Source organism: Salmo trutta, chromosome 16 (assembly GCF_901001165.1).
Source record: "Salmo trutta chromosome 16, fSalTru1.1, whole genome shotgun sequence".
In the NCBI taxonomy this organism is placed as follows: Eukaryota; Metazoa; Chordata; class Actinopteri; order Salmoniformes; family Salmonidae; genus Salmo; species Salmo trutta.
In genome coordinates, this window is record NC_042972.1 from 22,198,816 (window position 1) to 22,224,538 (window position 25,723).

Consider the following 25,723-nt stretch of genomic DNA (forward strand, 5'->3'; position numbering starts at 1 on the left):
CTTGGCTATTTACATTGTTTTGTTCACAAGCTAGGTTGTTTTTCAATGTTTGAGTTTCAACAGCTAGGGAAGAGAAGACAATGGGCTACTAGTCATGACTGGAGCAGTGTACCCACAGTAACCTCCCGCCCTTAAAGGGGTAGGTGAAAATTTTTGTATCCAATATTTTGGTTAAAAGTTTATTTAAATTAAACAATATACCACATTACTTCTTACAAGTAATACATGTATTGTTTTAGAAACATTACAAAGCATGGACATCCATTTCGGGGTGTTTTGTTGGTGTCATTTTTGCACACAAAGGATTTGTGTGCAAAAATGGATCACAAAGTATATTTTAGGCACTGCTTTTCACAGTTCCCCAAAAGAACCTACAGTATTATATAGAGCCATGATTACATGGAACTCCCTTCCATCTGTGATTGCTCATGTGAACAGCAAACCCAGTTTAAAAAAACAGATAAAGCAGCACCTCATGGTGCAACGCCTCTCCCCTATTTGACCTAGATATTTTGTGTGTATGTACTGATTTGTAGGCTATATGTGACGTTTTAAATATTTGTAGTTCTGTTCTTGTCTATTAATGTTCTGTATATGTCATGTTTCATGTTTTGTGTGGAACCCAGGAAGAGTACTTGCTGCTTTCAATAATAAAACACCAACATACCTTCTAATGAATGTGAAAACAAATGTGCATTGTCCCCGGCAACTAAGTTGGTGTATTTAGTGATGGTGTACTACAGTTATACATCACCAAAGTGATATGACATATCTTAATATTTGAGAACCGTTATATTAGACACAGATATGACACTATCCCCTAATACAATAGAATCAGTCAAAAGAGTCCAGAAAAAACACCTGCTTCTCTTATTGTTTCCAATACTGTTGCAATGCATGAATACATTATTCATAAAACACCATCAGTATGTTTTTCAAAACAGTTACCAGGAAATCAGCGAACCCATGGCAGTCACACAGAACACACAACCCAGATTTGTTTGTGAGGCAGGTATGCTTTTACCAGATGATTCTCAACAACTATCTGAGCCTGTGACATAGGCACACACTAGCTTTTGTTCAACAAAGAGCGCTCCCTCTGTGGTTCTCAGCTGAAGCATTGATGATGGTGCAGGACTATGTACAATATTCCCAACGCTCTGTCTACATGTTAAAATCCTTGCTTGTGATACGGCTTTGGAAACCTTTTGAAATTTACTGTCATATAATCAAGAAAGTTTTTTCATAAAACAAAAGGTTAAATTACTACACACCCTTATAGGGCTAGGGTTCCCACATGGCTATATTTCAATGTTACAGCGCTTGTTAAAGGAAGACCGACGGAAGACAGAGGCAACTAACTGTTCTAAATAACTCCGAACACCTGTGTGTATTGGAAGAAGGATGCCAGAAAAGTGTTGTAATCAAAAAATACTGTCGGCTGCAACTGTGTTAAAACTGGTTAAAACAGTGTTTATGTTGCATTTGCAAAATTATTTTTATGTGATATGAAAATAGAGGTCTTTATGTTTTAGAACCGTATCGCTATTGAGAATCGATTGATGTTTAGATGGAATATTTGGCTGTTTTTGCTGCCAGAGCCAGTTTACCTTTGAACATAGCATATAAGGTCTTTAGACTTTAAAGGAGTAGGCTCGCATGCACTCCTTAATAGTAACATTTTGGTCTAAGGCACACACACACACACACACACACACACACACACACACACACACACACACACACACACACACACACACACACACACACACACACACATTCATCCAAAACACATGCACATGCAGACACACACATACACACACATAAGCACATACTCACACAAGAGAAAATTATAGGTAACCTGTTTTGTTTGGCATTGATAGAATAAACCCACTAGAAATAGTCAGTGGTGTAAAGTACTTAAGTAAAAATACTTTAAAGTGCTACTTAAGTCGTTTTTTGGGGTATCTGTACTTTACTTTAATATTTATAGTTTTGACAACTTTTACTTTCACTCCACTGTCCCTGACACCCGAAAGCAGTAGTTACATTGCGAATGCTTAGCAGGACAGGAAAATAGTCAATTTCACACACTTATCAAGAGAACATTCCTGGTCATCCCTACTGCCTCTGATCTGGCGGATCCACTGAACACAAATGATTTGTTTGTAAATGATGTCTGAGTGTTGGAGTGTAAATAAAAATAACAAATAATATCGTGCCTTCTGGTTTAAATATAAGGAATGTGGAATAATTAATCTTTTAGCAATTACATTTACTTTTGATACTTAAGTATATTTAAAACCAAATACTTTTAGACATTTACTCAAGTGTATTTTACTGTGTGACTTTTACTTTTACATTAGTCATTTTCTATAAGATATCTTTATTTTTACTCAAGTATGACAATTGGGTACTTTTTACACCATTGGAAATAGTTAGTCATATCTGAAAGAGGACAAAATAATGAACGATTTAGGTCTATTTACAAGAAAATACTTTTGGTACAGTATGTCTTAGCACTCTGGTTGGAAACACGCACGCGCACATGCACACACACACGCATGAGGGAGCACGCGGTTTCAAACGTTTCACTCAAGCTATAATTTGGTACGCAGGTAATGCGGATGATTTCGGGATCAGAGCGGCGATTGGCTAGAGAGTCGAGCGTGTCACTCTGGCTCACGGGAGTTTAAATAACTGTGTACCTCTCTGTCCCAAACAAAAGCTTCTCATCACATCACTTCTTAATGCGACAAACAGCAGCAAAATGAGGAAATATTGGAGCAGTTTCACAGACGTAATATTTAAAAACCCCGCGGCCACTGACACGGTAGGATGATAAGCAACTGTCTTGGTCTAGCAGTTAATTAAATCATGGTTGTTGGCGGGAGGAACGATATTTTGACCAAAGCCACTTCATTCTGACGACTGTCTTTTTATTTATTTAACTGGGGAGGAGGTTAGCCTACTTATAAAGATAAACGCTTAAAATGTATGACGCGATTAATGGGTTAATATGCTATTATTTGCGCGGTCCAAATAACAAACAGGTAGAATTCAAATTAATCTGGAATAGAGAATTTAACTGTATAGCATACTTCTCTGTCACGGTTGGGATGCTATTCACTGTAAATTAATAAAAACGAATTCCAGTGTGTTGCATGTATGTAACAATGGCTTGACATTGGCTTCTAAGCTTTATGAAATATGCTCTAACTTACTATGTGCGTGTTTGCGTTGTCTGTCTGGCTGTCTGTGATACAGGTTAAGGATGACCATGAAAAGCAGCAGCAGGACTCCCATGTGGGCGGCAAAGATGAGAATATTGACCGAGGGAACTGGACCAATAAGAGGGAGTACATGTTGTCTATGATTGGCTATGCTGTGGGTCTGGGGAATGTATGGAGGTTCCCCTACCTGGCCTATAAGAATGGAGGAGGTAAGTGGACACACGTGTGCACACACACCAGTGGCTCTCGTCGGTGCAGTTAAATTTAGGGATGATGATTTTTGAGCATGGCCTAATTTCTATTACAGCATATTGGATGACTGTCATTCATACTCCATTCACCCAGCTCAATGTTTAGTCTACTACATGATACTCAAATTTTCCCAATACCCATCATGAGGTTGCTACAACCTAGCTTACGAATGAACGTTTATAACGTAGGTACACAGGTTGAGAGACAAATTGGAGTAATCAAGGTGACGGATGGTGACACATTCAATACCGCCTTGCACACTCTTGCCATCATCTAGTTGATCTGGGCTGTAGTCACTAGTCCAAACAGTGGCAACACGGAACATCTAAAAGTAGAGTTTCTATTGGACAAATTCTGATAGTTTCATCCCGTTTTGTTCCGTTTCCTTCTGTTTAAGAAATGTTTTACAACCGGATGGGTGGAATGAATCCACCCCTGATCACCCGTTCACTTTCATAGCAGGCACATACAGCATCATCACTTTGCTTGTTGAATAATTCCTTCTCGGATCTACGCTCTCTCTCCTCTCACCTTTTCCCTTTGCTTGGTGTTAAGTGCACAACACAACAGCTGTCTGTGACTAGGTGAAAAAACATATCTAAGTCAAACCTTCATACCATAACTGCTAACCACTGCACAGCCTACATCGAGTGCGGTTACATGCATACAATAATGCAACTATTGTGGATAGTCAGATTAATTTTAAAGTTTGATTTTAAAAGTTTACACGCTTTGCAAGAACAACGATTTGCCTAATATTCCTGTTTACATGGACACATCTGAAATCAGGCTACCTGATGGCACTGATAAATGCAAAAAATCGGTAATCAAAATAAACGTTCTACCACAGCGAACATGTTATGTTTGGGAAGCATATTTGATTTTGAGTTTGGACATATAACGTTTTATGTGAAAACTACTTCTAAGACATGCATACTACTGTTCAGAAGTTTGGGGTCACTTGTCCTTGTTTTTGAAAGAAAAGCAAAAAACAATTGTCCATTAAGATAACATCAAATTGATCAGAAATACAGTGTAGACATTGTTAATGTGCTAAATGCCTATTGTAGCTGGAAACGGCAGATAAAAAAAGATATATTTATTTATTTATTTTGTTTGTTTGTTTGTTTTATGGAATATCTACAGAGGCCCATTATCAGCAACCATCACTCCTGTATTCCAATGGCACAATGTGTTAGCTAATCCAAGTTTATCATTTTAAAAGGCTAATTGATCATTAGGAAACCCTTTTGCAATTATGTTAGCACAGCTGAAAAGTTGTTCTGATTTAAAGAAGGAATAAAACTGGCCTTCTTTGGACTGCTTGAGTATCTGGAGCATCAGCATTTGTGGGTTCGATTACAGGCTCAAAATGGCTAGAAACAAAGAACTTTCTTCTGAAACTGTCTATTCTTGTTCTGAGAAATGAAGGCTATTCCATGTGAGAAATTCCCAAGAAACTGAAGATCTGGTACAATGCTGTGTACCACTCCCTTCACAGAACAAAGCAAACTGGCTCTAACCAGAACAGTGAAGAGGCGACTCCGGGATGCTGACCTTCTAGGCAGAGTTCCTCTGTCCAGTGTCTGTGTTCTTTTGCCCATCTTAATCTTTAATTTTTATTGGCCAGTCTGAGATATGGCTTTTTCTTTGCAACTCTACCTAGAAGGCCAGCATCCCGGAGGCGCCTCTTCACTGTTGACGTTGAGACAGGAACACGACTTTCCCGAAGTGGATCCTCTGTTTGGTCCACCACTTAGGACAATGGATCGGATCCCAGCAGGCGACCTAGAACAACAGCAGGGTAGACGGAGCGGTCTTCTGGTCAGGATCCGTAGACGGGCACAACGCCCACCGCTCCCATGTATACTACTAGTGAATGTCCAGGCTATTGACAACAAGGTAGACGAGCAAGGGTTACCTTCCAGAGAGACATCAGAGATTGTAACATTCTCTGTTTCACGGAAACATGGCTCACTCGGGATAATTTATCAGAGTCGGTACAGCCACCTGGTTTCTTCACGCATTGCGCCGACAGAAACAAACCTCTCTCTGGTAAGGAGAAGGGCAGGGGTGTATGTTATGATTAACGAGTCATGGTGTGATCAGAACAACATACAGGTACTCAAGTTCTTTGGTTCACCTGACCTAGAATTCCTTACAATCAAATGCCGACCACATTATCTACCAAAAGAATTCTCTTCGATTATAATCACAGCCGTGTACACCCCCCCCCCCCCCCCCTCCCAAGCAGACACCTCGACGGCCCTGATAGAACTTCATTGGACTCTATGTAAACTGGAAACCACATATTCTGAGGCTGCATTTATTGTAGCTGGGGATTTTAACAAGGCTAATCTGAAAACAAGGCTCCCTAAATTATATCGAATGCGCGACCCGGGCTGGATCGTTGTTACTCCAACTTCCGTGACGCATACAAAGCCCTCCCTCACCCTCCTTTCAGCAAATCTGACCGACTCCATTTTGTTGCTCCCAGCCTATAGACAGAAACTAAAACAGGAAACGCCCGTGCTCAGGTCTATTCAACGCTGGTCCGACCAATCGGATTCCACGCTTCAAGATTGCTTTGATCACATGGACTGGGATATGTTCCGGATAGCGTCGAACAACAACATTGATGCATATGCTGATTCGGTGAGCGAGTCTATTAGCAAGTGCATCGGTGATGTTGTACCCACGGCGACAATTACCTTCCCCAACCAGAAACCGTGGATTGATGGCAGCATTCGAGCAAAACTGAAAGCGCGAACCACTGCTTTTAATCAGGGCAAGGCGTCCGGAAACATGACCGAATACAAACAGTGTAGCTATACCCTCCAAGGCAATCAAACAAACTAAGCGTCAGCATAGAGACAAAGTAGAGTCGCAATTCAATTGCTCAGACACGAGAGGTATGTGGCAGGGTCTACAGTCAATCACAGAATACAAAAAGAAAACCAGCCCTGTCGTGGACCCCGATGTCTTGCTCCCAGACAAACTAAACAACTTCTTTGCTCGCTTTGAGGACAATACAGTGCCACTGACACGGCCCGCTACCAAAACCTGCGGGCTCTCCTTCACCGCAGCCAACGTGAGTAAAACATTTAAACGTGTTAACACTCACAAGGCTGCCGGCCAAGACGGCATCCCTAGCCGCGTCCTCTCAGAGCATGCGCAGACCAGCTGGCTGGTGTGTTTACGGACATATTCAATCAATCCCTATCCCAGTCTGCTGTTCCCACATGCTTCAAGAGGGCCACCATTGTTCCTGTTCTCAAGAAAGCTAAGGTAACTGAGCTAAACGACTATCGCCCCGTAGCGATAGTCATCATGAAGTGCTTTGAGAGACTAGTCAAGGACCATATCACCTCCACCCTACCTGACACCCTAGACCCACTCCAATTTGCTTACCGCCCCAATAGGTCCACAGACGATGCAATCGCAATCACACTGCACACTGCCCTAACCCATCTGGACAAGAGGAATACCTATGTAAGAATGCTGTTCATTGACTACAGCTCAGCATTTAACACCATAGTACCCTCCAAACTCGTCATTAAGCTCGAGACCCTTGGTCTTGACCGCGCCCTGTGCAACTGGGTCTTGGACTTTCTGACGGGCCGCCCCCAAGTGGTAAAGGTAGGAAACAACATCTCCACCCCGCTGATCCTCAACACTGGGGCCTCACAAGGGTGCGTTCTCAGCCCTCTCCTGTACTCCCTGTTCACCCATGACCGCGTGGCCATGCACGCTTCCAACTCAATCATCAAATTTGCAGATGACACTACAGTGGTAGGCTTGATTACCAACAACGACGAGACGGCCTACAGGGAGGTGAGGGCCCTCAGAGTGTGGTGTCAGGACAATAACCTTACACTCAACATCAAAAAAACAAAGGAGATGATCGTGGACTTCAAGGAAACAGCAGAGGGAGCACCCCCTATCCACATCAACGGGACAGTAGTGGAGAAGGTGGAAAGTTTTAAGTTCCTCTGCGTACACATCACGGACAAACTGAAATGGTCCACCCACACAGACAGCGTGGTGATGAAGGCGCACAGTGCCTCTTCAACCTCAGCAGGCTGAGTAAATTTGGCTTGTCACCAAAAACACTCACAAACTTTTACAGATGCACAATCGAGAGCATCCTGTCGGGCTGTATCACCGCATGGTAAGGCAACTGCGCCACCCACAACTGCAAGGCTCTCCAGAGGGTAGTGAGGTCTGCACAACGCATCACCGGGGACAAACTACCTGCCCTCCAGGATACCTACACAACCCGATGTCACAGGAAGGCCAAAAAGATCATCAAGGACAACAACCACCTGAGCCACTGCCTGTTCACCTCGCTATCATCCAGAAGGCGAGGTCAGTACAGGTGCATCAAAGCTGGGACCGAGAAACTGAAAAACAGCTTCTATCTCATGGCCATCAAACTGTTAAACAGCCATCACTAACATTGAGTGGCTGCTACCAACATATTGACTCAAATCTCTAGCCACTTTAATATTAATACTTTAAATGCCACTTTATATAATGCTTACATACCCTATATTACTCATCTCATATGTGTATACTGTACTCTATACCATCTACTGCATCTTGCCTATGCCGTTCAGCCATCGCTCACCCATGTATTTATATGTACATATTCTCATTCATTCCTTTACACTTGTGTGTATAAGGTAGTTGTTGTGAAATTGTTAGATTACTTGTTAGACATGGTCGGAACTAGATGCACAAGCATTTTGCTACACTTACATTAACATCTGCTAACCATGTGTGACCAATAAGATTTGATTTGCGGGTACTATTTAATGATGGTGCCAGTTGAGGACTTGTGAGGCATCTGTTTCTCAAACTAGACACTCTAATGTACTTGTCCTCTTGCTCAGTTGTGCACCGGGGCCTCCCTCTCTTTCTATTCTGGTTATAGCCAGTTTGCGCTGTTCTGTGAAGGGCGTAGTACACAGCGCTGTACCAGATCTTCAGTTTCTTGGCATTTTCTTGCATGGAATAGCCTTTAATTCTCAGAACAAGAACAGACTGGGTTTCAGAAGAAAGTTACTTGTTTCTGGCCATTTTGAGCCTGTAATTGAACCCACAAATGCTGATGCTCCAGATACTCAACGAGTCTAAAGTTGGCCAGTTTTATTGCTTCTTTAGTCAGCACAAGTTCAGCTGGGCTAACATAATTGCAAAAGGGTTTTCTAATGATCAATTAGCCTTTTAAAATGATGAACTTGGATAAGCTAACACAATGTGCCATTGGAACATAGGAGCGATGGTTGCTTATAATGGGCCTCTGTACGCCTATGTAGATATTCCATAAAAAATCTGCCGTTTCCAGCTACAATAGTCATTTACAACATTAACAATGTCTACACTTTATTTCTGATCATTTTGATGTTATTTTAATGGACAAAAGAAATGTGCTTTTCTTTCAAAAACAAGGACATTTCTAAGTGACCCCAAACTTTTTAACAGTATTGTACATTGTTGCGCCCAACACCCTCACTCGCCCTAAAGAGGGAGGCTCGCTTGGCAGGTGCAAGCACACGCACAGAACAAATACACTGCTGGAATGCCTTTTTTATTTTTTAAATTTGAAGGTGTTTACATGTCCTACTCATTTCAAAGATTACTTTGAAAACCAGGAGTTTTAATCGGCATTTGTTTACTTCGATTTTTACCTTAAGCCGATTTAAGATAAGCAGAGTAAGATTGTGTGTGTATATGACTATTGCATAATCTGCCTAGTGCCATAATCAGTTTAATATGAAATTATTAGTGTGCACGTAAACGTACTGTCTGTCACCATATTAGCTATTGTCATAGTTCTAGTAGGCCTAGCTATGTTGACTAACGCATTAGTAAACCCAGAATCCAATCTATGTGTACAGCTAGCAGTTAGACTGGCAGGCACCGGCGGCAATACATTACTAAAACCGAAAGCTTACCTTGACTTGGACGAGTTGCAGTGTTGGATTGCCTTAGCCAGCTAGCTAACATAAATGGCATTCCTCGTTGTTTGAGTCAGGTTGTTAGCTAAGTGAGTGAAAGGTAATGAACTGCTTATCCTTAATTTAAGAAATGTATTTGTTCAAAACTGTTCAACTATTGTCTTTCTGAGTCAACAACACACCACACTTTATGCATTGCTGTGCTAGCTATCTAGCTGTAGCTTATGCTTTCAGTACCAGATTAATTCTCTGATCTTTTGATTGGATGGACATGTCAATTCATGCTGCAAGAGCTCTGAGGTTGGAGGACGTCCTCCTGAAGTCGTCATAATTACTGTGTACGTCTATGGAAGTGGGTGAGAACCGTGAGCCTCCTAGGTTTTGTATTGAAGTCAATGTACCCAGAGGAGGATGGAAAATATATTTTTCCTCTAGCTACATTATTATTCTACCCTAGAAGGTGCTGTTGAGGCTACTGTAGACCCTCATTCCAAAACAGTGTTTTAATCATTTTGGTAACATTAATATATTTAGTATAGTTTTATCTTATGTTTACATTAGCTTTTTCTGAAATTCACTGAGTAGGATGGTCCTCCCCTTCATCTGAGAAGGAGCCTCCACTGACAAACACATACACAGTGACCTAAGCTTGCTTAGTGTGCACTAATGACACACCTGTTCAATAGTAACTCAATACCCTATAACGGGTCTCCAGTTGCATTCAGCCGTGTGCCAATTATTATTTTTTTCTTTCCTTGAGCAGATGGTCGGGGGCCGGAACATAGTTATAAACTCAGCAAAAAAAGAAACGTCCTCTCACTGTCAACTGCGTTTATTTTCAGCAAACTTAACATGTATAAATATTTGTATGAACATAAGATTCAACAACTGAGACAAACTGAATAAGTTCCACAGACATGTGACTAACAGAAATTGAATAATGTGACCCTGAACAAAGGGGGGGTCAAAATCAAAAGTAACAGTCAGTTTCTGGTGTGGCCACCAGCTGCATTAGGTACTGCAGTGCATCTCCGGCTCATGAACTATACCAGATTTGCCAGTTCTTGCTGTGAGATGTTACCCCACTCTTCCACCAAGGCACCTGCAAGTTCCCGGACATTTCTGGGGGGAATGGCCCTAGCCCTCACCCTCTGATCCAACAGGTCCCAGACTTGCTCAATGGGATTGAGATCCAGGCTCTTCGCTGGCCATGGCAGAACAGTGACATGGCCAGCGATTTTCTTGCAGGAAATCATGCACAGAACAAGCAGTATGGCTGGTGTCATTGTCATGCTGGAGGGTCATGTCAGGATGAGCCTGCAGGAGGGTACCACATGAGGGAGGAGGATGTCTTCCCTGTAATGCACAGCGTTGAGATTGCCTGCAATGACGAGCTCAGTCCGATGATGGGACACACCGCCCCAGACCATGACGGACCCTCCACCTCCAAATTGATCCCACTACAGAGTACAGGCCTTGATGTAACGCTCATTCCTTTGACGATAAACACGAATCCGACCATCACCCCTGGTGAGACAAAACCGCAACTTGTCAGTGAAAAGCATTTTTGCCAGTCCTGTCTGGTCCAGCGACGGTGGGTGTGTACCCAATGGCGACGATGTTGCCGGTGATGTCTGGTGAGGACCTGCCTTACAACAGGCCTACAAGCCCTCAGTTCAGCCTCTCTCAGCCTATTGCGGACAGTCTGAGCACTGATGGAGGGATTGTGCGTTCTTGGTGTAAATCTGACTGTTGTTGCCATGCTGTAGCTGTCCCGCATGTGTGATGTTCGGAAGTACTGATCCCATGCAGGTGTTGTTACACGTGGTCTGCCACTGCGAGGACGATCAGCTGTCCGTCCTGTCTCCCTGTAGCGCTTGCTTGGGCGTCTCACAGTATGGACATTGCAATTTATTGCCCTGACCACATTTGCAGTCCTCATGCCTCCTTGCAGCATGCCTAAGGCACGTTCACGCATATGAGCAGGGACCCTGGGCATCTTTCTTTTGGTGTTTTTCAGAGTCAGTAGAATGGCCTCTTTAGTGTCCTAAGTTTTCATAACTGACCTTAATTGCCTACCGTCTGTAACTCGTTAGTGTCTTACTAACGACTGTTCCACAGGTTCATTAATTGTTTATGGTTCGTTGCACAAGCACGGGAAACGGTGTTTAAACCCTTTACAATGAAGATCTCTGAAGTTATTTGGAATCTTACGGATTATCTTTGAAAGACATGGTCCTGAAAAAGGGGACGTTTCTTCTTTTGCTGAGTTTAAATTTGAACATTGCAAATTGACCGCAAAAATCCTAACCGATCACATATTTGACAAAAACAGAATAATTTAAAACCTTGATAAGCTCACATGCCTCTATTTATGCGTGGGTTTACATGGCAACAGATTTCCTAAATTAAAATCACTTGAAGCTTATTTCCTGGTGATTTTAGTCTTATGTCCCAAAATAATTTTAAGTGTCAGAATAAAATCACCTACTGGCCGACTTTGGACCGCAGGCCGCCTATTTGGGAATCCTACCCTATAATCACTTATAAACTTGACCATGGCAGAACATTCTTAAAGATTCATTTCAGATTATTGGAGTTAATCCCATATACGCTCCCACCATCCACTGGCTACCTCATATTCCTGCATTTGTTATAAGTGTCAAGTTCTCTGTCCTCTCTGTCTCTAGGTGCTTTCCTCATCCCGTATGTCATCATGCTGGCTGTTGCTGGTATACCTCTGTTCTTCCTGGAGAGTTCCTTTGGTCAGTTCTGCAGCCAAGGCCCTGTCAATGTGTGGCGGGCTCTGCCCGTATTTCAGGGTAAGACTAACCCTTGTACCCCTAATTTACCACCTAAGCCCAAACCGGTCCCAATTCAATGTCTACCCATTAGTCTTGGTCTCAACCCTTCGATGTTTGCAGATACAGTACGTAAGGTATAAGATATGTTTTTGGAACCTTCACCACTACACTGCTTATACCTAACCAGACTCTCCAGATCTGCAGACATTGAAGGGTAAGGGCCAAAGGGAATGGTTAAGGAGTGAATTGGGACTGGCTGTATGACTGTTTTTTTCCTCCACTTCTAGGAACTCATCCATTCACTTCACCACTCAGACCTTTTGGGGAGTGTTTTCTACTACTCTCTGTTTGAATGTTGTGTGAGCTGCCAGCCCATTACACCACTGGATCAGCTTTATTGACCTTAGAGGAAAATTGTCTCAAGTTTGTTTGAGCAGTGTATTAATGGTTAACCATATGACCTGAATCTAAACTCTGTTTGAGCTGGAGGAACTATCAGTCAAGCCCCAGGGCTAACCCTATAAGACTGCTAGTCCATTTACTGTATGTACCCAGCCCCTGAGCTAACCTATAACCCTACCAAGCCCAATGGGTTATTGTGTCTCTCTGTCAGACTGGCCTCTAGCTGCTGAATGTGCCAAAACACAGAACACATTCATGGTGCATATTGGACCATGTCCTTCTCTACTGCTATTGGTTAGTTATAAAACTGTCAAGGGTAGTGTTTCCAAATCCTGGTTTTTGTTTTTACCCTGGCATTACGCAACGCACCTGATTCACATTGTTGTTTATTTCAATCTGGGGCAAAAACAAAAATGTGCACCCCTTTTGGATCCCCAGAACCAGGATTAAGAAACACTGCTCTAGGATGTGCATATAAGCAATTTCTTAGTAATACTTGTTTGTGAGCTGAAGTAGAAGATCCTAGAAATGTTCCATAAGTACATCTTATTTTGTTATTATGTTTAGCACAAATTTGTTTACATCCCCATTAGTGATCATTTCTCCTTTGCCAAGATAATCCATCCACCTGATAAGCATGGTATATCATTGCACAGGTGAACTTTGTGCTGGGGACAAGAAGCCACAAATGTTTTGTCACATAACACAATGCCACAGATGTTTTGAGGGAGTGTTCAATTGGCATGCTGACTGCAGGAATGTCCACCAGAACTGTTGCCAGAGAATTTAATGTTTTGGAGAATTTGGCACTACGTCCAACCGGCCTCACAACCGCAGACCACCTGTAACCACGCCAGCCCAGGACCTCCACATCCGGCTTCTTCACTTCCACCCATACAGCTGATGAAACTGTGGGTTTGCACAAGTGAAGAATTTCAGCACAAACTGTCAAAAACCGTCTCATGGAAGCTCATCAGCGTGCTCGTTGACTTGACTGCTGTTTAGCGTTTTAACCAACTTCAGTGGGCAAATGCTCATCTTTGATGGCCACTTGCATGCTGGAAAAGTGTGCTCTTCATGAATGATTCCCTGTTTCAACTGTACCGGGCACTTGGTGATGAGTGCTTCTACACCTGCATTGCTTGATGTTTGGGGTTTTAGGCTGGGTTTCTGTACAGCACTTTGAGATATCAGCTGATGTAAGAAGGGCTTTATAAATACATTTGATTTGATGAGTGTCGTGTGGTGGCAGGCATAAGCTACGGGCAACGAACACAATTGCATTTTATCAATGGCAATTTGAATGCACAGAGATACCGTGATGAGATCCTGAGGCCATTCATCTGTGTGCCATTCATCTGCTGCCATCAGCTCATGTTTTCAGCAGGATAATGCACAGCCCTATGTTCGCAAGGATCTGTCCACAATTCCTGGAAGCTGAAAATGTCCCAGTTCCATGGCCTGCATACTCACCAGACATGTCACCCATTGATCAAGTTTGGGATGCTCTGGATCGACATGTACGACAGCGTGTTCCAGTTCCCGCCAATATCCAGGAACTTCACACAGCCATTGAAGAGGAGTGGAACAACATACCACAGGCCACAATCAACAGTCTGATCAACTCTATACAAAGGAGATGTGTCGTGCTGCATGAGGCAAATGGTGGTCACACCAGATACTGACTGGTTTTCTGATCCACGCAACCTACTTTTATTTTTTTTAAGGTATCTGTGACCAACAGATGCATATCTGTATTCCCAGTCATGTGAAATCCATAGATTCGGGCCTAATGAATTTATTTAAAGTGACTGAGTTTCTTATATGAACTGTAACTCTGTAAAATCTTTCGAATTGTTGTTTATTTGTGGTCAGTGTAATTTTTGTACATTGCCACTGCAGTTATTATTTCATGTGCTTTGGCGGATACATCCTAGCATAGAATGTCTCACTTATCATGTGTTCTCTGTTATGTCTTCCTTGGAAAAGAGAATGTTTTCCTCAATGGGACTTCCTTGATTAGATAAATCTTAAGATGAGGAACTACAATGTGACCGGTTGACCAGTATACCAGGAAGCACTGGTTCTGGCTGTTTGCCTTTGGCTGAATCAGTATGTGATAAAGATGGAACTTCATAGAACTTGTCAATAAAGTGACTGCTATCAGGGATGGTGACAATTCAATCTATTCAGGAAGTGAATTGAAATTCAAATATTGAAGAATCTGCCTTGATTTACATCTAGCTCAATTCCTGCTCTCTCTCTCCTTCTCTCCTCACTCTCCCTATCCTCTTTAGGTGTGGGTGTAGCTATGGTTTTGGTCAGTACGTTAGTAGGCATCTACTACAACGTCATCATTGCCTACAGTCTCTACTACATGTTTGCCTCATTCCAGTCCCCTCTGCCATGGAGTGACTGTTTCTACTGGTCCAACAGCAACTGTAGCCTCACACCAAGAGGTACCTGTTTTATAATGTAGTGTTTCAAGTGTCCCTGTTGTGCAGCTTTTACTCTTCTATCATGTTAATTAGGCTCCAAATAACCTTGACCAGTATTTTCCATTGCCTGAATGTTTTCCATGATATGCTTTAATTAAAATGATCCTGAACAGAGTGCCATGTAACTTTACCAATCTGACTATGGCTTCTGATCTCTACAGAAGTGTGCAACATTACCCTAGCTGCCAACTGGAGTGAACCAGTAATTGTAGCCAACATGACACTGTGGGAGAATGAGACTTGCCCAAAGGAAAACATCATAAGCATCCCAGTACAGAGCCCCAGCGAACAGTATTGGGAGTGAGTAACACACTCACACACACACACACACACACACACACACACACACACACACACACACACAAACTTGATTCTATTTCAATTTCACTCAGTTGAAAATACTTCAGAGGTCGCACAGGTTGTGTTGAATGCTAGGTTGTCTCTATAATGCTGTGTTTAAACTGAGCCTGTCTGTAAGATTGTCTGGCTGTAAGGTGGCCAATCTCTTTGTCCATTCCCAGCCTGGTGGCCTTACAAAGGTCTAGTGGTCTGGATGAGACTGGTCCGGTGGTCTGGCATCTGGCTCTCTGTCTGCTACTGGGATGGCTGCTCATCGCTGCTGCCCTTTACAAAGGCATCAAGTCCTCAGGAAAAGTCTGTATGACCCATTTCTTGTTTGTGTGTGTGTGATAGTGATGTGCGTGTTGACTCATAACCCACAATCGCTGTGGTTATATCCACGAGGCGGGCAGGTTTAGGGTCATGAAATATTGAATAAAGGGAAAACAATACCTTATATTATTTTAGGCTAGCTGGCATTAGTGCATAAGCTTTGTGGCTAAATGTACGTGCACCAAGTAGCTTACATGCCAGTCGCCAAATGCATTTGGAACGGGCAGGACAAGTTAACGTCAATCCACGGAGGGAAAAAAGGACAATGTCTGAGTTTAGAGAAAAGCTGCGAAATGGAGAGTTGAAAATAAAGACAAGGGAGGGCCAGAAAAGTAATATTATAAGTGGTAAAAGAGGATGATAGCAGTGCTGGCTATGTTATGTGTGATTGTCAAATTTGTACAGTGCCCCACAGTCACAAGATGGGGATTTCAAAAAGGCCTATGGCACGTCAAGGGAACTGTAGCCTACTGTTGATGGGTTAAATGGAAACTAAAATCTGGACACTGACGGAAGGTCTATAACTTCTCACTTAGTCTTAATATTACCGCCTGCAGAATTTAAGCATTTCTTGCAGTAAAATGATACAGCAAATGTAGGCAACATTTTTACTCACAGGAGTGGAGAAATATGATTTATTTCTTTCAGCATCTTGAGAGAATGCAAATCTGCAGTTAGATACAGTCTGTCTCGGTGCTATCTTTATCAGCATCATAAAAGCTGATCGTATTTCAACCACAAAATATGCATCCAAGCTGAACTGAAATCTTATCAGAAACACGTTGGGTTGTTTTCACAGCTTTCTATTTCCTTACAACCGGTCAAACTGATATTATTTGGACATTTTACACATCTTTTTTTAGTTTTAGTTATTTCATTTTCTTGCCGGTCCCTAAATGTCTTTGCTCCATGGGAGTATCAGAGATGACTGAGAACTTTTACCGATGTCAACTAGATTCTGGTAAGCAAGGGTTTATTTAGCCTTGGGCAACATAATGACAGAAGAGATGCTGCACGTATCTAATTATAGACAAGTTGACTTACAAATAGCCTACCAAAACATTGGAAGTTACAAGCAAAAACATAGTTTTTTTTTTTTGTTGTACTAATGGTAACTTACAACATTTTCTATAATGGAGGGTTAGGGTCGGGTGCGGGCCACCGATTTAAACTTATCACATATAGTCGGGTGGTTGTGGATGGGTTATTAGCAATTGCGAGCGAACAAAGAGCTGACCTGCTCACCACTAGTGTGTGAGTTGATCCTGTTTTTCTAATGTGTGTCTTTCAGATGTGTGTGTCTCTCTAATATTTTTGTGTGTGTCTGTCCCCAGGTGGTGTATTTCACCGCTACGTTTCCCTATGTGGTGTTGCTGATCCTGCTGATCCGGGGAGTTACACTAGAGGGCGCCAGAGATGGGATCGAGTTCTACATTGGCTCCCAGTCCAACCTCACAAAACTGGGCGAGGCAGAGGTTAGAGCCTAACCTCTTATCTGTCAGCTCAAAATACACATGCTTGACTGAAGTAACTAAGTAGTAGGTCTTTCTGGCAGGTGTGGAGAGATGCAGCCACGCAGATCTTCTATTCTTTGTCAGTAGCGTGGGGTGGTGTCACGGCCCTGTCTTCATATAACAAGTTCCACAACAATGTGTTCAAGGACGCACTGACCGTCTGCCTCACCAACTGTGGTACGACTCAAACACCACACACGCACCAGATGCATGCTAATGGCATCATAAAGAAGAAAATATACATTGAAGAACACTTTCAAGGTTTCATTGTGTTCCAGTACATCTTTTTTCCTTTCCTGCTTAATGTCACTCTATAGGTACCAGTGTGTTTGCAGGCTTCGCCATCTTCTCCATCTTAGGTCACATGGCTCATGTCTATGGAAAGCCTGTATCAGAGGTGGCCCAGGCAGGTGAGTAGTACACCACTGTACTGTGTTTAGCTTTACCTTACTGACACAATAGCCACTTAACAAACACTAACAAAGTGTGCGCATGTGCGTGCGTGTAGGTTTTGGCCTAGCATTTATTGCGTACCCTGATGCCCTGTCCAAGCTGCCCATTTCTCCTCTCTGGTCCATCCTCTTCTTCTTCATGCTGCTCACCCTTGGACTCGACTCGCAGTTCGCTGGCATAGGTCAGTCAGACACACACACACCCATGCACATGGGACACGCACGCCATGGTATTTCAGTTGCTGCCAACTATTTGGGGTATTTCAATTACTTTCAAAAACATTTGGAAGAAAGTATTTAGATATTTTTTTTGAAAAGACCAGTTGTTGAATATTGGTATGTATTTGGAAATACACTTGGAAAGTTTTTGAAAATACTCACACTCCCATGCATTTAAAGATGCACTATGCAGAAATTGCTCTGCAACTTCCTGATTGCTAAAATTCGAATACTTCACCTAATTTCAGTTTGTGACAAAACAAGCAAGTATAGTGTAGAGAGTCATTGTACCATCTAAAACGCAGTGAAATATATTTTCCATAACAACAAATATTGTATTTTCAGCTGTTTGAAGTTGGTGTACAAAATACTAAAATGCACAGAAAAATAAGTATTTAAAGAACAAATAATAAAATACGCGTGCATTTTAACCCAGGGCTGATATACACACACACACGGCACAAGTCAAAAGTTTGGACACCTACTCATTCCAGGGTTTTTCTTTATTCCACATTGTAGAATAATAGTGAAGACATCAAACTATGAAATAACACATGGAATCATGCTATGGACTGGCCCGCCCGTTCCCCAGACCTGAATCCAATTGAGCACATCTGGGACATCATGTCTCGCTCCATCCACCAACGCCACGTTGCACCACAGACTGTCCAGGAGTTGGCGGATGGTTTAATCCAGGTCTGGGAGGAGATCCCTCAGGAGACCATCCGCCACCTCATCAGGAGCATGCCCGGGCGTTGTAGGGAGGTCATACAGGCACGTGGAGGCCACACACACGACTGAGCCTCATTTTGACTTGTTTTAAGGATATTACATTAAAGTTGCATCAGCCTGTAGTGTGGTTTTCCACTTTAATTTTGAGTGTGACTCCAAATCCAGACCTCCATGGGTTGATAAATTGGATTTCCATTGATTATTTTTGTGTGATTTTGTTGTCAGCACATTCAACTATGTAAAGAAAAAAGTATTTAATAAGATTATTTAATCGATTCAGATCTAGGATGTGTTATTTTAGTGTTCCCTTTATTTTTTTGAGCAGTGTATTTTACAATGTAGAAAGTAATCAAAAGTAAAGAAACCCTTGAGTGAGTGTCCCAACTTTTGACTGGTACTGTAATTATTCAGACTCTTTACTCAGTACTTTGATGAAGCACCTTTGGCAGTGAATACAGCTTCAAATATTCTTTGGGTATAACGCTACAAGCTTGGCACACCTGTATTTGGGGAGTCTACTCTGCAGATCCTTTCAAGCTCTGTCAGGTTGGATGGGGAGCGTTGCTGCACAGATATTTTCAGGTCTTTCCAGAGATGTTCCATCGTGTTCAAGTCCGGGCTCTGGCTGGGCCACTCAAGAATATTCAGAGACTTGTGCCAAAGCCGCTCCTGCTTTGTCTTGGCTTCGTGCTTAAGGTCGTTGTCCTGTTGGAAGGTGAAACTTCACCCCAATCTGAGGTCCTGATCGCTCTAGAGCAGGTTTTCATCAAGGATCTCTCTGTATTTTGCTCTGTTCAGGTGAGACTTGAAATTGAGCTCAGGCGCATCCTGTTTCCATTGATCATCCTTGATGTTTCCACAACTTGATTTGGAGTCCACTTGTGGTAAATTCAATTGATTGGACATTATTTGGAAAGACGCACAAACCTGTTATGTAAGGTCCCACAGTTGACAGTGCATTTCAGAGCAAAAACCAAGCCATGAGGTTGAAGGAATTGTCCGTAGAGATCTGAGACAGGATTGTGTCGAGGCACAGATCTGGGGAAGGGTACCAAAACCTTTCTGTAGCATTGAAGGTCCCCAACAACACAGTGGCCTCCATGATTCTTAAGTAGAAGAAGTTTGGTACCACCAAGATTCTTCCTAGAGCTGGCCGCACGGCAAAACTGAGCAATCGGGGGAGAAGGGCCTTGGAGGTGACCAAGAACCCGATGGTCACTCTGACAGAGCTCCAGAGTTCATCTGTGGAGATGAGAGAACCTTCCAGAACGACAACATCTCTGCAGCACTTCACCAATCAGGCCTTTATGGTAGAGTGGCCAGATGGAAGCCACTCCTCAGTGAAAGGCGCAAGACAGCTCGCTTGTAATTAGTTAAACGGCCCCTAAAGGACTCTCAGACCATGAGAAACAAGAATTCCTTGGTCTGACGAAAACAAGATTGAACTCTTTGGCCTGAATGCCAAATGTCACGTCTGGAGGAAATCTGGCAGCATCATGCGCTGTGAATTTTTTTATTTTGTCTCAGCAGTAGGACTGGGAGACTAGTCAGGATCGAGGGAAAGATAAACGCTGGAAAGTGCCGATGTCCTTGCTGAAAACCTGCTCAGGACTTCAGAATGGGGAGAAGGTTCACCTTCCAACAGAACAACCCTAATTACACAGCCAAGACAACACAGGAGTGGCTTTGGGACAAGTCTCAATGTCCTTGAGTGGCCCAGCCAGACCCTGGACTTGAACCCAATCTCTGGAGAGACCAGAAAATAGCTGTGCAGCGATGCTGACCGAGCTTGAGAGGATCTGCAGAGAAGAATGGGAGAAACTCCCTAAATACAATCAAGAAGACTCAAACCTGCTGCCAACAGTGCTTCAACGAAGTACTGACTAAATATGTAAATATGTGATATTTCGGGTTACATTTGTTTACAAATGTGTTAAAATAAACAGTTTGTGCTTTGTTGTTATGGGGTATTGTGTAGATTGATGGGGGAAAAAAGTTTTCATCCATTTTAGAATAAGGCTATAATAGTAAATAGTAAAGGGGTCTGAATACTTTCCGAAGGAACTGTGTGTGTGTGTGTGTGTGTGCGTGTGTGTGTGTGTGTGTGTGTGTGTGTGTGTGTGTGTACACACACTACTAACTAGACCTGGACAGTGACCTCTGACTCTTGCCATGTTCCCTCAGAGGTCATCTCCACCTGCCTACAGGATGCCTTCCCTGAAAGGTTCAAATCAAAACGCTCTATCATCTCTGTGGGAACCTGTGCCATCCTTTTCCTGCTCGGCCTGCCGTGCGTAACCCAGGTAAGTCCTTAGTTACCATAACTAAAATAGGTCCTTTAGATACCACAATTTCGTTCACATTAATTTATTGTGAGTACGTGTGATTACTTTGTGTGTGTGTGTGTGTCACTCCAGGCAGGGATATATTGGGTGACTCTGATGGATCAGTTCTGTGCTGGCTTTGTTCTACTGATCGCTGCTCTGCTGGAGCTTGTTGGGGTATTCTACTTCTACGGTAAATGGAAGTACAGTGAGGGGGAAAAATTATTTGATCCCCTGCTGATTTTGTACATTTGCCCACTGGCAAAGAAATTATATTTGACCCCTGGTGGCTTAGTACTTGACCCCTGGTGGCTTAGTACTTTGACCCCTGGTGACTTAGTACTTGGTGGCAAAACCCTTGTTAAAAATCACAGAGGTCAGACGTTTCTCGTAGTTGGCCACTAGGTTTGCACACATCTCAGGAGGGATTTTGTCCCACTCCTCTTTGCAGATCTTCGCCAAGTCATTAAGGTTTCGAGGCTGATGTTTGGCAACTCGAACCTTCAGCTCCCTCCACAGATTTTCTATGGGATTAAGGTCTGGAGACTGGCTAGGCCACTACAGGACCTTAATTTGCTTCTTCTTGAGCCACTCCTTTGTTGCCTTGGCCGTGTGTTTTGGGTCATTGTCATGCTGGAATACCCATCCACAACCCATTTTCAATGCCCTGGCTGAGGGAAGGAGGTTCTCACCCAAGATTTGACGGTACATGGCCCTGTCCATCGTCCCTTTGATGCGGTGAAGTTGTCCTGTCCCTTTAGCAGAAAAACACCCCCAAAGCATAATGTTTACACCTCCATGTTTGGGGGGATGGTGTTCTTGGGGTCATAGGCAGCATTCCTCCTCCTCCAAACACGGCAAGTTGAGTTGATGCTAAAGAGCTCCATTTTGGTCTCATCTGACCACAACACTTTCACCCAGTTGTCCTCTGAATCATTCAGATGTTCATTGGCAAACTTCAGACGGGCATGTATATGTGCTTTCTTGAGGAGGGGGACCTTGCGGGCGCTGCAGGATTTCAGTCCTTCACGGCGTAGTGTGTTAACAATTGTTTTCTTGGTGACTATGGTCCCAGCTGCCTTGAGATCATTGACAAGATCCTCCCGTGTAGTTCTGGGCGGATTCCTCACCGTTCTCATAATCATTGCAACTCCATGAGGTGAGATCTTGCATAGAGCCCCAGGCCGAGGGAGATTGACAGTTCTTTTGTGTTTCTTCCATTTGTGAATAATGGCACCAACTGTTGTCACCTTCTCACCAAGCTGCTTGGCGATGGTCTAGTAGCCCATTCCAGCCTAGAGCTCTTTGGTCTTGGCCATGGTGGAGAGTTTGGAATCTGATTGATTGCTTCTGTGGACAGGTGTATTTTATACAGGTAACAAGATGAGATTAGGAGCACTCCCTTTAGGAGTGTGCTCCTAATCTCAGCTCGTTACCTGTATAAAAGACGCCTGGGAGCCAGAAATCTTTCTGATTGAGAGGGGGTCAAATATTTTTTTCCCTCATTAAAATGGAAATCAATTTATAACATTTTTGACATGCGTTTTTCAGGATTTTTTTGTTGTTGTTATTCTGTCTCTCATTGTTCAAATAAACCTACCATTCAAATTATAGACTGATCATTTCTTTGTCAGTGGGCAAACGTACAAAATCAGCAGGGGATCAAATACTTTTTCCCCTCACTGTATATTAGATGTTATAGCTACATCTGCAGAATATATTATGTGATAGGTACATGTAGAGGATATTTTATGTTATAGCTACATACACTGAGTATACCAAACATTAGGGTGCCCCCTCCCCCTTTTCCCCCTCAGAACAGCCTCAATTCATTGGGGCATGGACTCTACAAGGTGTCGAAAGCGTTTCACAGGGATGCTGCCCCATGTTGATTCCAATGCCTCCCACAGTTGTCATGTTGGCTGGATGTCCTTTGTGTGGTGGATGAAACCCCAGCAGCATTGCAGTTATTGACACAAACCGTGGCGCCTGGCACCTACTACCATGCCCCGTTCAAAGGCACTTCAATATTCTGTCTTGTCCATTCACCCTCTGAATGGCACACATACACAATTATGTCTCAAGGCTTAAAAATCCTTTATCCTGTCTCTTCACCTTCATCTATACTGATTTTGAAGTGGATTTAACAAGTGACATCAATGAGGGATCATAGTTTTCACCTGGATTAACCTGGTCAGTGGAAAGAGCATGTGTTCTCAATGTTTTGTATACTCAGTGTATATATTGTATGTTATAGCTGTATACAGTATAGTACATGTTAAAGAGTATGGCACATTCTGTGTTTGAAGGAGGAAATCGTTTCATTAAGGACATAGAGATGATGATTGGGACGAGGAGCTCTCTCTTCTGGCTGTGGTGGAGAGCATGCTGGTTTTTCATCACTCCTGCTGTCATCACTGTGAGTACTCTCTCGGACTTTCTCTTTATAACTTACATTCTATTCTACCTGGCTCTCTGTTTCAGGGTCCTCATTTCCTTAACTCTGTTTCTCTGGCACGCATACACCCTTCTCTGTTGCCTGTGTGTGTTGTGTAGGTGATCTTGGTGTGGTCGTTGTTGACTTTCCGCCCGCCATCCTACGGTACGGTGCAGTACCCTGCATGGGGCGTGGCTCTGGGATGGTGTATGATCGCCTTCTGTCTCATCTGGATACCCCTCATCGCCATCTGGAAAATACTCTGTGCCCAAGGAAACCCGTGGCAGGTAGGTGTGTCTGGCAGAGATGTGGATGCTTAGGACTTCTGAGAGTGTTTGGAACTTCTCCTGGAATTGTCAATCCTTTTGTAGCCAGGTATCAAACCCAGGTCCTGGAAAGTTCAGGTCAAAATGCATGCAGTATATCAAATCAAATTCCCCAAATACAGGTGTGCCAAGTTTGTAGTGTCATACCCAAGAAGACTCTAGGCTGTAATTGCTGCCAAAGGTGCTTCAACTAAGTACTGGGTAAATGGTCTGAATACTTATGTAAATGTGACATTTAGTTTTTTTTATTTTAATACATTTGCAAAAATTACTACAAACCTTGGGGGGGGGGGGGGTTTCTTAGTGATTACAGGGTATTGTGTTTAGATTGAGGGATTAAAACAAATTCAATTTTAGAAGGCTGTAACGTAACAATGTGGAAAGTCAAGAGTTCTGAATTCTTTCCTAATGCCTTGTATACAGGGAGTACCAGTACCAAGTCGATGTGCAGAGGTAGTTGAGATAGCTATGTACATATATGTAGGGGTAAAGTGACTAGGCAACAGGATAGATAATAGACAGTAGCGTGTGTGTGTGGCATGTTATGAGGTGTGGATTCAGGCTGAGGGTCAACATCAGATATGTCATGATTAATTTCTTCCCCACCATCTGAGTCATTTTCATTCATATCTTGTAGCGGCGCTAACGCAGCATGTACATCCATTCGTCTTGGTCTTCTTGCCATTGTAAATTACGCACGATCTCACTGTGTACTCCAGGTAGGCCAGAGTAGACTGATAAGACTGTTTGGATTCAGTGGACTCATATAAGGTACATACCGCATTGAGATTAGAATATACCAATGCAGTAGAATGGCCCACCCTGTTCTTCATTATGCATTATTCACTTCCCCTCGCTCATCAACGCACCCTTTCTCCCCATCATAACTTACTGCAAAACCATAAGAAAAATGACATTCCCTTCTAAAACTGGTTCTAACTCCAGTTATGTTTGTGATATTAAGATTGTAACAACTGCAGTGTGTTATATAGACTTATTTAGGAAAAATTAAGGACGGCGGGGGGCTTGACTTAAATGGTGGAGTAATATTTTTTTTTTTTAAATGCAGCCAAAGTTACTTCTTTAGCATTTCTAGTGTTAATGTCTCCCTATTAATTCTGCCTGTGTCTCTCCAAGCATCCTGTCTATTACAGTGCATTGTGTCTCTGTCTGCAGCGTATGTGTGCTGTGTGTTCTCCTGTGGAGATTTGGGGTCCATACCTGGAGGTCCACCGGGGAGAGCGTTATGCAGACGGACAACGGTACTATAGGGAGAACTCTCTCCACCTGCCAGACAACAACGTTTACCACATCTCCAACCACCTCACACGCCTCTAATCCCCTGGAGGGGTGTGTGTGGTGTCAACATTTGGTGTCACCACTTTTCATAAGATTTTTATAAGCGTTGTATACTTATTTTTTTTTACCACTCTGATCACAATGATTAATGCTTAGTTTCACTTTGCACTGTGGTGTGGTCAGTTTATTTTAATTCATAACGTCACAGATTTTAAATGTTTTTTGTGTTTGTGTATATGTTTCCTACGTGTTAAATGTAAATGCTTTAACTTAAACTGTCATGTTAATGACCACTTAGTGTAACCTCTGTGTGCTTTGTATCGTGTCTGTTAGCGTGGTAACGTTTGACCGTAATAAAGGACTACTCTCTCTGCTGTTCGCTGTTTGTAAAATGGATTCTATTGAAACTGAACTGAAAGAGGGTGTTTGAGGCAATCCGTTTGAGCAAGGTTGGCTGTCATTGTAAATAAGAATTTGTTCTTGCCTTGTCTAGTTGAATACTTAAAAATGTTTTTTTTGTTTATTGAAGTTGAGGTGCAGAGTTGCTAATATTGATCACATACTGAGTAGTTATGTGGGATGGAAGGTGATTTGTA

At 42.8% G+C, this 25,723-nt stretch overlaps 1 protein-coding gene across 1 annotated transcript; it reads left to right on the forward strand.

The window, feature by feature from the left end:
• Positions 1 to 2,770: 2,770 nt before the first annotated feature.
• Positions 2,771 to 25,501, forward strand: slc6a14 (solute carrier family 6 member 14). The gene is made up of 15 exons (XM_029695200.1): positions 2,771 to 2,833; positions 3,268 to 3,442; positions 12,139 to 12,270; positions 14,952 to 15,113; positions 15,314 to 15,452; positions 15,674 to 15,806; positions 17,159 to 17,299; positions 17,380 to 17,515; positions 17,656 to 17,748; positions 17,847 to 17,972; positions 20,926 to 21,044; positions 21,159 to 21,258; positions 23,375 to 23,484; positions 23,622 to 23,789; positions 25,005 to 25,501. Exons 1-15 carry the CDS (start codon positions 2,771 to 2,773, stop codon positions 25,164 to 25,166), a joined length of 1,959 nt encoding a protein of 652 aa, XP_029551060.1. The 3' UTR covers positions 25,167 to 25,501.
• Positions 25,502 to 25,723: the final 222 nt, after the last annotated feature.

Bases quoted from the DNA above. Each gene is read 5' to 3' on its own strand.
- slc6a14 (XM_029695200.1), top strand. From the start codon at position 2,771: ATGAGGAAATATTGGAGCAGTTTCACAGACGTAATATTTAAAAACCCC. The intron at 3,443-12,138 runs GTAAGTGGACAC...CTCTGTCTCTAG, and splicing joins GGCCTATAAGAATGGAGGAG to GTGCTTTCCTCATCCCGTAT. The intron at 15,807-17,158 runs GTCTGTATGACC...GTCTGTCCCCAG, and splicing joins GCATCAAGTCCTCAGGAAAA to GTGGTGTATTTCACCGCTAC.